The sequence below is a fragment of the Patella vulgata genome, chromosome 2, assembly GCF_932274485.2.
Source record: "Patella vulgata chromosome 2, xgPatVulg1.2, whole genome shotgun sequence".
In the NCBI taxonomy this organism is placed as follows: Eukaryota; Metazoa; Mollusca; class Gastropoda; family Patellidae; genus Patella; species Patella vulgata.
Window position 1 is genome coordinate 29,248,603 of NC_065880.2, and position 14,329 is coordinate 29,262,931.

A 14,329-nucleotide genomic window follows, 5' to 3' on the forward strand; every position below is an offset into this window, starting at 1 on the left:
AGTACACTGAAACTACAGTAAGACTTAACTGAAACTACAGTAAAAATTATAGATATACATGTATATTTGATACTGAAGCATGCTAACATTTCTATAGATCTGGGAGCCAAGGGGTGAAGGAAACTTACTGCATCTATTTATTGTATCCTCTTTTTTTTTCTTCAGGATATTGTACATGGAAGAGGAAGTTTGTTTTGTGATGCAGAATGCAGACAGCATGAGGTAACCTTTTAATTTTTATGTGCTGATATAGAAATGTGATCGAATATTGTCGTCGCCCCCGTCCGTCTGTCATTCCTTCAGTCCATCAACAGGCTAAAGTTTAAATACGATTGACTTTAAATTTATGCACAGTGTTAAAGACCATGAGACGAAGAAGCCTAGTGATTTTTAAGGTCGTAACATGAAGAAGCCTATTGATTTTCAACGATTTCCGATAATTACTGCCATAGTTATGGCCCACGATCACTTTGAAAAATCTTATGGACGCTTGAGAGGCTAAAGTTAATATCCGATTGACTTACATTTATTATAACCGATTGACTTACATTTATTATAACCTATCAATTTTCAACAATTTCCAATGCTTATGGCAATTGATATTAAATGTTTTGTATGCTAAATGTTAGAATAGGGCAGAATTAGAAGCCAGATGGGTTGTTACTCGTAATCAGATTTTAGTGTGTTGTAAATGTTTTCATTTCTGACAAAAGAAAAAAATATGCAACAGCCCTTGTTGACTCCCCGGACGACTTATCTGCTGTGTTCTGTTACGTTGCATGGAAACCTATCTTTTTATTTTTGAAAATGTTAATACATGAATTTATATGATGCCTTTGTTTCTGCTACAGTTACATATCTATAATCTCTTATAAAACAGGAACCATAATTTAATGTTAATACATATATTCTTTACCTTTTGAAGACATCCTTGGGAATGAAACTAATCTCACACTTAACACTAGGCAAGATGGTATTTATGTTTTTAAGATAATTACATTTTTTCTGACATTATCAACAAAACAGCTGTCCAGATGATGGTGTGATTGTAGTTTCTGAACAGTATGTTTCTGGCCACTTTGTGCAATTACAAATGTGGCCTAGAAAGGTCCACAGTTGTCTTGTCATTTCTGTTAGGAGAAAATAGGATGCAATGTCTGGTATTAATATTTGATTATACACCATTCCAGATAAAGAACATTTCTTCTCATATTAGCTAACAAAGTAAGAAATATGTTGCTTGTCTTTGATTCCGAAATTTATAAGTTTATTTGGATTAAAAAGAAGTTTTAAAATGGAACTGAATGCATACTTTTAGAAAGCTCATTCAAGTGACAGCGATAAAATGAATAAATGTTCTGGAGGCGTATTCTGAAAAATGTATGTTCAGAATATCCATTCATTTTGGTTGCTTTTTTTTAACTTCTTCAAAACAGCTGAAGCAATATTAACACAATTTGAAGCTTTAGATTTACATTATGTATGATGGAAAATGTTTTCTTAATTTCACACGCAGAAATTCTTTCTTCACAGAATTCTTTGTAACCAAACAAATGTAGATTTCCCAAACATATGTCAGGTAATCTTGAAAAATGACTATTCTGATTACAAAGTACTTGAAATACATTTAAAAGAAAGAAATGCTAGATGAAAAGAATTGTAGTCTGATTAAATCTGTGTTTAAACAGTTTGATGTACAGATTTGGTAACCACCTGTAGTTTATAGCAACCTGTTAACTATTAGCCATAAAGGCATGTTAAATTACTAGACAGCTAACCTATCAACCACTAGGCAAGCTCTAGTTTATCAGTATTAAACCAATGTACAAGAGGAATGAAACCACACAGTGGGTTAACATTACTGTTAATTTACAGGAATTATATTTGGTATCACATCACAAAAGACAAGAACACCAATTGTCCAGTAATCAGTACTGACCATTATAGTGGAATTACCCAGTCAACTAGAACAGTATGTGATGATGGCCATGCTGGCACCATTGGCTAAATCAATTATCATGCCTGTCTTCTTATGTTTCTCTGTACACACTGAGAGAGTTAAGATAATGTTATTGCTGAGCTTCAATCATAAGCTACTTGCAGTCATTTACATCCAGATTGTGATTTAATGGATTGATAGATTGCTCTGCTAACAACATATTTTATTCTTCTAATAATTTGTCTGCTTCAGTAAATAACATAAAACAAGACACAGTTAATGTAACATCAGAGAAGTAACAGTATTTCATTTTTTTTTTTTTAAATCAAATAGACGTAATAGCTAGCAAAAGTAGTCACATAAAATAATTTTTCATTAATCATTGGAATTATTATGTTTTTAAAAAAGTTAATTTGGTTAATGTAAAGGAATAGTGTTTCAGTTTTTTATGTAAATTGTATCGTTTTTAACATAATAGTTATTCGATGTTTTCTGATTTGCTGAAACTGTTTTGAAGTACATGTATGATTGTCACATAAAAGAATTTGTCATTGGAAATGTTAGTTTTTACACTGTTGTAGATAACCTGAGTAAAACAAAAGACATTTTATAATTCTTTTTGCATAATAGATAATTACCAGTATGTGTTTAAGTCATTAAAAAATGTTTGAAATAGGATTGCCACCTGAAATAATTTATAATTAAAAATATCAATTTTCATAAAAAATGCCACCTGAAATAATTTATAATTAAAAATATCAATTTTCATAAAAATTCAATAATTTGCCTTGTACATGTAGGTTCTAGATGAAAGATCTAATATTTCTGCCTTTAGGAAATGGCAATTCTTATAAGGTCTTATATCTAATAAAAAGTGCAGTTCTGTTTGTGAAAGGATTGACATTTATTATTCAACATGTAAAAACTGGATATTTCATGCAATTTTAAGATATAAAATAACATTAAATTTGCCAACATTTTACTGTGGCTGCATATAATCCTCACCCACTTCTTCATGGTCGATAGCCAGTTCACATTTTCTCGTAAATAAGTTTCAGAGAAAGATTATTTTATAAAACTTGCTTGGTTCAATTATTAACAGTGTTACAAAATTCTTTTTAAATGCTTATATATATGGATGATAGGGATATTTGTATAACTTTTAAGTTAACTGTAGTAGGAATGTCCATTTATTTACTCTCGGCATTTCATTTTTTATACGCCCACATGGAAATGTGGTCATATATTGCCGTCACCTCCGTCTGCCAGTCTATCCATCTGGAAGACTGTCCGTTGTCAACAATTTCTTGTGAACACTCTACAGACTACATTTATCATCTGATTGTTTTGAAATCGATATATGTTGTTTGTATTAGTGAGATGAAGAAGCCTATTTAATTTCAATAACGTCTGTTAATTTCTTCTGGAGTTATGGCCCTTGTTTCACTTGGTTGCACTTTGTGAACACTCTAACGACAAAAGTTATCCTCCAATTTGTATGAAATTTATATGCATCATTTAAATTAATAGAATGGAGAAGCCTATTGAATTTCAGCAATTTCCGTTAATTACATCTAGAGTTATGGCCCTTCTTTTGCGCAGAAGTTTCAAAAATAGTTGATCACCTAACCACCATAGAAAATTAGGTCCCAGATCGGTATCTGTTACAGGTATGGAGAAATAGTCTCCCGCGGTAAATAATAATAATAATAATTTTATTAATAACAATAGTCTTTCAGATGAAAATTCGAAAGCCTAATAACTACAAAAATTATATAACCGTCTGAGTAAAAAAAGAATTTAACTAGAAAAAAAAAAATATTCAACTACATTTATTAATTTTTCAACTTTTTAAATTCAACTTGCCCTTCATTAAATTTCAACTGTCCACTGTTCTTTTATGTGCATGCCATCATGTACATGTGACCTCAGTTTTTTGTCCAATCCAAACGACTACAGTGTTCTCAACCACAAAGCCACACTGAAAAACCGAATGACTGTTTAAATTCATACTTTTATAGATACTTGCTAAAAATTAGTTTGTGGCACTTGATGTGAATACAGTTGAAAATTTCCCAGACAAATTTAACTGTGACTTCCTTACTGTATATTTTGGAAATCTTAAAATAAGATATAACAGGTGATGCTAGCAAAGGTATAGATCTAACTTGTGTTGAAATCGATATAAAGAGACAATCAAATGAAGGAACAAGTTAATTGATTGGAAAGTCTTGGTATAAACCATAATTGTCAGTCTAGATAACTGTTCCCAGAGAAAATACCCAACTTATTAAATCAACAAGTAATTGTCAGAGGCTAAACCAAAGTATTTGATAGTGGATCTGTGGTATAAAGAGTTTGTTTAAAGCCAATAAGATTAATGAATTATTTAGTTGAAAGCTAATAAGCATAGGAGCAGCCAATCCTGAAAGCAATCAGTACACAAAATTGGAATTTAAAACCATGCAAATCACTTTACACCTTTTTTATGTCTTGAAGTTGCAGGTCACCTAACAGATGAGATAACTATGTCACACTCTTTCGCATGAGCTCACCATCTTAACATTATCTATAAATTTCACAAGCCAGTCAGTCTTATGGATGATCATTTTGTTGGAAAGGTTATGGTTATATTGTGACATCTTCATTTATTAAAACATTTTTAAATCAATTTATTGATTACTTCAAATCCCATTTCATATTTTGATTGCTTGTTAGTGAGTTAGGTTGTAACAATAAAAGGACATTAAGTGTAGCCAGTTGCTATTTAGGAATGACTCTGTCTGCAGAAAATTAAACCTGCATTTTCGGGATTTCTTGAATTTGGGAGCTGGTGCAACCATATGCCACAGTAGACCACTCTTTCTCTCTGAGGTATAACTGATTCTACATGTAACTGCTTATTAACAAATAAAAGAGTTGATACAGAGACAAAGAGAGAGAGAGAGAGAGAGAGTTTAAGTTCCACTCGACACTAACCATGTCATTTCGGTACTAACATATGATATATCTTAATATCAATATTTCATTGTGCGCAGGTAATTTTTAAAAATGGAAGGATGGGATTGGGCAGGTGACCCTACTACTTGTCACATATAAATAAGGCAGGTATCAATACTACAACACTTACTCAGTGTCAGATCTTATGATTTAAAGTGCATTCATAAAATCCGTCACATGTATGTGAACACAGCCTTAGATTTCACCTACACTTTTCAATTAATCATTCACCTAGACTGTTCAATTGATCATTTACCTAGACTTTTCTATTTTTCATTCACCTAGAATTTTCAATTTATCAATCGTCTATATCTTTCAATTTATCATTGACCTTGTTTTTCCAAATAGGTATTCACCTAAACTTTTCAATGTACATGATGTGTCATTTACCTAGATATCTTTCAACTACCTCTTTCAATTTATGATTTACCTAGAATTTCTGTTTAAGCATTTACTTTCAGTTTATCATTGATTTTGAAAACAGAAGTCCTCATAAAATTATGCCAAGATGCCATTTGCTTTATCTGTGAAATTCCTTGGTCAGTCTGTCATCATAAGACTATTTTTCAATTTTTAGTTTATTTTCTTAAATAAAGATAATCAAGTTTCTAAATAAATATTAAGGAATGTCTTTTTCTCAATGGTTGTCAATGAATGTTTGTTAATATGCAGGTTACTGAGGACGATGAGGGAATAGTTTTGGATAATTATGCTGTTTGTTATTTGTAAAGTGAAATGAAAGAATTAGCAGAAGAGAGTTGATGCTGTGATCTTCTACAATCCAGTATCAGTCTTGTCATGTTTATCTTAAATGCTTCAGGCTACCATTTTATATGATACCTATTAAGGAGGTTTATCATTTACTGAATAGGCCAATCAGGCAAGGTTGGAATTATGTGGACAAAACTTGAAATGGCTCATCAACACTTCAAAAGACTTATTATCTTGATTTAAAAAAATCATATTGAAAAATAAAACTTAGCAAATCATAAATAAAATATGAAACTCATCAATAAAAGCCACTGATTCTGGTTCCCTTCAGTTCAAATTATGAATATTATTGTATTGATATTACAATTTGTTTCAAGTTTTGAAACATCTTTGCAGTAGCAATTAGTTGTTTGTGATCAACATGTTTAGATCAGGTTCTTATAATGTTAATAGTTTAATTTCTATGATCACGTGCATACCAATGTGTACACAGGTTTATCTTGATTTTCTGTCCCATCCGAAGGACTACTCAACACATTACTTGTCAACCCAGCCACTACTGCCCACACTGGGATTCAAACTGCAGACATTCTAATCGATTGTCCAGTTTCTCTTACTGCTCGACAACTGTGATTCAGTTCCTGATTAGATGTGTTGTGATGTGATGTTATGTTTACTGTGTAGTGCACAAAGAGGTGCTAAAGCAATTGTTCTACCTTATAATAATTTAGCAGTGTTATTGAAGTTATTTCTCTATATGATATAATGATACAAAAACATCATTTATATTCATGGAAGTATTAAGAAGTTCCCCCATAGAGAATACTGTTGACAATACTAATGATATGGTAATAATGTACACGAACATGTAATTACTTCTTCTAACTAATACAGGTTTATATAATTTAACTTAATGCTTAGACCAAACCAATTTAATTTTTAGTTCTTCAAGGGTCTTGTTTATTAAATAACCCACTCAATTCTTGTGTGCAATGTTTTGTTAAAATTTTAGAACTTTAACTTTTGAAAGTAAAAGCTTTTGAGATTAGCAACTAAGTACTTTTTGTTTTTAAATTATTTTTTTCCAGAAGAAATTGGAGGTAGGATTTTGAATGTGGCCTTATTTATATTCAAATGGAAAGTAAATCTATAGTAAATCTATAGTGTGGTTTATTACTTTAGTAAATATTCTCATTATTAAGTACCTTAGTATCGTATTATCAAAATTTGTATTTTAGGAAAATTTATCTATTGTCTGTTGAGTAAGAGTGTGATGGAATTTAGATTTCATTTTACTTTTGATGTTCTACACTTTGACATATGACATACATGTAGCATCTCACATATACATGTATGTATAGTTGTTATCAGGGCTTCCACTTCAAAATTTTCCCAATCGGTCATTTTCCTCACGTAGAAAGTGGTGCTATTTTTAGCACATAATAAGAAGTAAAAAACTACACGCTATTGGAATGTCGATTGGCTTTAATTGGGCCAACGACAGTCACACAAAAATACAATCTCACATCTACATTTATACCCACCTCCTAATAAATAAAAGAACACATGTAATCAATTATCATCATTTATTTATTTATACATTCATAAAATATTTATATATAACAATAACAAGATACATTCATTCATAGCAAGTACACTATTTTCCTAATTTGTTTACAATATCGCCTGTATATATTCGTTGTTTTTTTACAAGATTTCCATGTCTGTAAAGTGGTGGTCCCCCCATAGAAATCCTCATTAATTCGTCAAGAGTTTTCATGCTCAAGGAACATCGTAAGTTGGTTTTTATTACGTTCTGGCATGAGAAACCACGCTCGCAGTCAACACTGCGTACGTGACGTAAATGGCTGTTGACTATTTCTCCATAAACGGGGAAAAAGTAGTTCCGAATGATTAGCTCACGTAAATAATTCAAAGTGATAAAAATGTACAATAATTAACATAATTCTTAAACCTATCAATAAATTAACTTGTGATATTTTGTGAGCTCAAATAATATCGTGTTAGTATTTTCACTCGATAACATGTCAAGATGTTTGCACATATTTCAAAATGGCGGCCAGCGAAAAAGTTCATTGTCAAGCAAAGTGACTTCTATCAATTGTTATATAAAAGAAAAAAAATGGATTAAAAACACACCTGGCAATACATCTTTTGTGTGGGAATATCATATCTTAACCACAGGAATATTTGTGACCATTTAGTAGAGAATTTACGGCTGACTTTGTTTTTTGGAGTGGAACTGTCTTCCTTGTGGGCCGGTGTTGAAGAAGGGAGGTCGGATTCATTGATGGCAATATCATCATCTTGCTTTCTTTTGTTATTCTGGGAAGTGAGGAATTTCAACATTTTGAAATGATATAGTAAATGCTAACATTTCTGTTATATATATATCATTCGCAGCGTTGACATGATTAACTCTTGTAATCAAGTGAAGACATCAAAGAAAAGTTTTTAATTTGTTTGATGTTGATACAGTAAATATGGCCGCACAAGTGATGAAAGTCGGCAAATATGCTGTAACAACAACTCAAGTTAAAGAATGATCACAGTATTACTAATTATAAAACCAAACACACACACACCTAAATAAATTGGTTAAATGTTAAGCTTTTAATCTGTTTGATGTTAATCCTCTGTTGATTGTGATTAGGGCAATATACATAAGGATAATTAATTGGCAGTGGTTTCCATTTGTGGGCTACTGAACACTGTTAATTTTATTATACCCGACAGTTTACATCACGACACGCACAGAGTTTCGTCGTGTCCGGGGATTTTATGATTTGATACAAAATATGCTATTTTTCCGGTGTGCAAAATGACCTATGGGTCTGATCCAGTTTAGGTCATTTTCCAAAGCCCCCAGTCCCGACCGGCATATACAGCCGACATGGAAGCCATGGTTGTTATTGATAAGCTGAAGGTAGATTGATGTTTGGATTTTTACTGTTTTGATTTGAAGTTTGGAATAGCAAGTAGGTGCCTACATGTATCATCATGATGTACATGTATATTCTCCCCTGTGATTTGCAGCATATTTACATGCTTGTAAATGAATAGTAGAATTCTAAGCAGCTCCGTTTTAAAGTAGCTTATAGTCCTATACTGTTATTAATTTCACTACAATAAAGTTTCATTGTACTTTGTAGTAACTTTTTGTCCTTTGTTTCTTCTTAAACTTTATTCAAGAAGTTCAGTTGATAACAATGACAATATTGTATAAATTGTATAAATTAAGTTGAAAGGAATTCCTTTGTATTATTTTGGGTAGATAATTAAAATATCTTTGAAAGTGATAGTGGTGGCCCACAGTTTTAAACAGCTTATATATAGCTGTCTGAAGAAATATAAAATCTGGAAGAAAGACACAGTTAAAGTCTTACAACTGACAAAAAAAAAAGAGATATATAATTTAAAAAAAAAAACAGAAGTAACCAGATGGAACTTCTTTAATTACAAATTTAAGATGACAAAGTGGGATTTTCTTCAGTTTATTCCTTTTACTGAGGAAGCTAGCCCCATGTCTTATCAAAATGTCATCATTATTGTATCTTAAACTAGAGTATATCTAAATATTTATACTTTCATTCATTTAAAGACTAAAAGATAATGAACTGACTGCATTACAGTGGCTCAAATCTTGAAAAATATCTAGTGTACTGAAAATTGTAGATGGATTGTACAATTGTTTCTCGTATTTGAGCAATTCTTGCAGCCAGGAAATTAAAATATTTAATTTAATTATACATAAATTACTCAAAAAACTAGATGTACAAACCATGCTTTTTATCTATTTATTTCCTAAAAGCAAGAATTAAATGAAAGAATCATATTTCTAGAGATGATTTGATGATGAGAATTTTATAACAAACTGTAGCACACATGTAAAGAAATGTCTGTATGGCAAAATGCACTCAAGACTACTACATAGAAAACTGGTCAATAAATTTTGAAGAAACACACATATTCAATTAATTGCTAATCTTTTTTGATTTTAATAAAATAACAGAATCTCAGTTGTTTGTAAATTCTGTTGTATTGTATTGATAGTTTAACTTTATTGAATTTGTAGATTAAGTTGTTTATGACTTTCTACGGGGTCATGGCTATTTACATTTAATTCTCGAATATAAATATTCTTGTTTGTGTTCTAAATTGACAACTTTAATACCTTCTAAATGTTAAATCTAATATTTATCCAAGATTATTATGTCAAAATGTCATATTGACCCCTTTTCTGACCTTTCGGGCATCATCTATGATGGACAGTTTCCCAGAAATCAGGACTGGATCAAATTATTTCCTGTTGACTATGTTTTGTTTTATACGTTTTGTTTTATGTTTCCACTGTTTTATGACCAAATAATATACTGGACAATTTGCTGCCAGCATTTTGCATTCATCTCTCAAATCTGGTATCAATTCTGAAAACATTTTGTCTTTAAAGGAACTTAAAAAGAAGAACTGTTTGATGTTCCTGTTGTTTGTTAATGCACGAACTTTCAACAAAATGCTGTGACATTTACTTGTATATCTGAGACTAGATACATGGATCAACTTTTATTTTTATCATTCATTGTAGTATGGAATATTTTGCAAAAATCCTTTGCTACATGTATTTAGCTCAGTGGCATACATGTAAATAGGGTTTATGCTGCCAATAGAGGTCCATAACTTTGCTGCCCCTCACCACCACGCACCAAAAAACCACCCTAAACATCAAACTTACTTAAACAGTGTTTTTTGTGGAAAAATAAAATTGTATCATGCATCTTGTATTCTTCTACGACAGAAAACACCCTTTTTTTATTGTGTTTTATTTAAAGATAATTTTTATACTCCCACATTGAAATGTGGTCGTATATTGTCGTCGCCCCCGTCGGTCTGTCCGTCGGTCTGTCGGTCCGGCGTCCACAATTGCTTGTGGACGCTCTAGAGGCTAAAGTTAAAATCTGATTGACTTTAAATTTATACACAGTGTTTAAGGTCATGAGATGAAGAAGCCTATTGATTTTCCAATAATTACTGCCAGAGTTATGGCCCTTGATCACTTCAAAAACTCTTGCTGCACGCTCTAGAGGCTAAAGTGAATATCCGATTGACGTTTAATTTATACACAGAGTTTAAGGTCATGAGACGAAGAAGCCTATTGATTTTCAGCGATTTCCGATATTTACTGCCAGAGTTATGGCCCTTGATCACTTTGAAATTTTTCTTGACGCTCTAGAAGCTAAAGTTAATATCCGATTGACTTTAAATTGATACAAAGTGTTTAAGGTCATGAGGCGAAGAAGTCTAAAGATTTCTGATAATTACTGCCAAAGTTATGACCCTTGATCACTTTGAAAAATCTTGTGACACTCTAGATGCTAAAGTTTAAGGTCTTGAGACAAACAAGTATATTGATTTTCAATGAATTTTGATAACTTGAAGAGCTAAATCCATGATATTAAATGTTTCATATACTAAACGTTAGCATGGGGCAGAACTTTGAAAAAAAAAAAAAATTCTAATGATTTTCTGATAATTACTTAATGAGTTGTTACTCTTAATCAGATTTTAGTGTATTATAAATGTTTCATTACCGAAAAAATAAAAATATGTGATAACTCTTGTTGACTGCTTGGAAAATTTAGCTGCTGTGGGCGTATGTTTCGTTGCCTGGCAACCTATCTTTTGTTTAAATGTACTACTAAACATACTCTAAATCTTCTAATCAAGTTTTCATTTGTTTTATTATATTTATTATTATGTAATAAGTATTTTGAATTAAGAGTAACTCATGAAGAAATTTAAAAATGTTCCCATCCCTGTAATCAACAAGTGTCTACCAGGTGTTGTATTGAAGAAGGTATTTGATTGGTTGAAGGAGAGTTACATGTTTTTTTTTTTAAACATGATGTTAGTGGTGTAAATGGTGTAAGAAGGATATCAAGTTAAAATGTTTCAGAAGAAGGAATATGACTGCCCTTGTAACATACATGGTGTTCAGCTGTTTGACAAGGCAGCTAATATAATACTGAAAATATTTTTTGACATACCATTAAGGTCCCACTTTGTCAATTTTAATGCTTGAGAAATTAACACAACCGTGTGGGAAAATTTAGTGTCATAAGTAACAAGTTTCCAAATATTTTGTCATTATTCTACAAACTGAAAATATTTTTTGACATACCATTAAGGTCCCACTTTGTCAGTTTTAATGCTTGAGAAATGAACACAATGGGTGGAAAAATTTAGTGTCATAACCTGCGAGTTTCCAAATATTTTGGCATTGTTCTACAAACAGAAAAATGTATTTCCATCCCAAAGTAGCTTTAATGGAAAATTGTAAATAATTTTATTAAAACATCATCAAATTGTTCTCAACCTGTTTCACTGTAGAGTAAATCTGTTTTTTCAAAAAAATTGGACCATGTGGCTAATCATTTGAATAACTAAAAGAGACGGGATTTGATAGATGTGTTAGCCTCTTCCTCCAATAAAGTTGATATCAACAACAAGTGATAAGATTAAAGAGCTAAGGTTGTAATTTAAATGGTAACACTTCATTATTTTCAGTGATGTGAAACTGTTTAAATATGGGAACTGTCGAGGGCATCATTAAAGACATCTAAAGAGTTTTAAACAGGTGCTTCTTTCAGGCCTACAACTGGGCTAACAAGATTCTGGAAATTTGTAGCAAATCAAACTATACATCAAATTTCATCACTATCACACAATTGGAATCAAAATTATTGTGTTCCAAAGTCTCAACCAATCCAATTGCTTATCTCTGAATAGCCCGAACAAACAATGTTCATTGTCAAGCTCAGTCCAGACATTCACCTACTGTAATGAACATGCACACCAAGCCTGAAGATTTTATGTTTTGTGGATTTTACATGGACATATTATTACTATTTAGAAGCAGAATTATTGTGTCCCAAAAAGTGTGATAGACAGACAGACAGATATGCTTTCATTGAAAGGTCTCCTGCTGTTTTTAATCTTCTTTACCAATCAGCCAAATTCTAATAGTTCACCCAAAGTACTGTAAATTTCAAATAAAAATTACCATACCCATGTTTCAATATTTTAAACTAGGGCAGACATGTAGTCCTAATGACAAACGAACAGCAAAGGGATCTTCTTTATATATATCATATACTAATGTCCAAAAGAAAGTATACACTGTGCATTTTGTGCTGCATCAACCAAAGTCGTTTTTCCATGGTATACGGTAATTGGGTAGAATGTCAATTTGTTTCACATTTTTATTTTGCTTAGAAATAGTGAGTTTGGACGCAGAGACAAACTCAGTAATGCTTTATCAAATGTTTTTAATCTAAACAAAACTTAGTCATACTTTTAGTGTGTATACTTTCTTTTGGACATCAGTATATTTCCATATATGTATTTCATTAGGTAAAACCATAAGACCAACTTTTTCACTTAGACCAGTTAACTTTAGTAATGTTAATTAAGGTGAAAGTTATTTGTGCACACAACCTGTTAAGACGCTGTCTCGCTAGCCTGGAGGTCGGGTGTTCGATCCCTGCATTGGCCGAGAAAGTTCATCCAGATTTTTCTGGCCTGGCTCCCCCTTGTCAGTGATGCAGGATGGAGGGCCTGACAAGGACAGCTGTCTAGTCGTTCGGATGGGATGAAAAACCGTGGTCCCGTGTATACATTGGCGTACATGCTGTCCGGGCAAAATTTCCCTCAGCACATTGTATGGCGTATGCCCTTCTTCATTAGCCCAGTTTGGAGCAGAACAGTAGGACGTTAAACCCCATTTCATTTCATTTCATTTCATTTCCTCCCAATCTAATTCAGTTGACATCAGTGAAAAAATAATAGTTGCAAGTAAATCTAAAGTAAAATTGATTAGTACCCTTAACCCTTTAGCACATATATAGAATTGACTACTTGGAACAAAAAGTGATATAATAATACTGATGCACCCTTGAACAGAATGAAACTGCTGTTCCTGAGACTGCCTGAATTATGTGAATAGCTTTCCGACTATTTACCCGCTCATGCTGGTGGGCCAGCTGTGCACATGACTGGGCAGTCTAATTGCTAAAGGGTTAACCTATCATCAGTTTCTACATTTAGTTTAATTTCATCAATACCTTGACTAATGTTCAATGATGTGCATTTTCTGCTTACGAGTAGGCTAATAGGCTAAATAGATATAAGCAATTTGATTGATTAGTGCTTTGATTTTTGTTCAAAGAGAATAATGAAAAAATTTCTGGTTCAGGAATTCTAAAAAGAAATGAAATAAATCTTCAAATTTCATGCTTCTAAAAGAATAGGGGTTGTAAAGTTTTAATTTTTTCCCCCTGGAGACATTCTACTCAGTTTATATTTCGAGTATGTTTTTCATGTACTTACTTTGTGGATGACTGCAAATTGCCATGAAACATACATATACGATGTATGTAGATCTCTTTCTCTCTGTTCTGATAAAAATGAATTATTGCTAGAGAAATTGGGTTCATCTTTTTGCGGGTGATGTTGGCTTCCATACTGGCGTCACGGGACATTCTTGATCAGCATGGAGCTACTGTTGTTTTCTAGATTTCAGTCAACACACATTTGTGATATTAAATTAACAAAAATGCATTAGAGAACGAAGAAAAAACATGCTAAAAAAAGATCAGAGTT

The 14,329-nt window shown here is 32.0% G+C and overlaps 1 protein-coding gene across 1 annotated transcript in view; it reads left to right on the forward strand.

Annotated features, from left to right (window-relative positions):
- Window positions 1-14,329, forward strand: part of LOC126812387 (proto-oncogene tyrosine-protein kinase ROS) — a 143,699-nt gene that overhangs the window by 42,427 nt on the left and 86,943 nt on the right. The window contains exon 2 of the mRNA XM_050538764.2: window positions 166-222. Within this exon, the coding sequence (XP_050394721.2) occupies window positions 166-222 (57 nt within the window). The remainder of the gene's footprint in view (window positions 1-165; window positions 223-14,329) is intronic.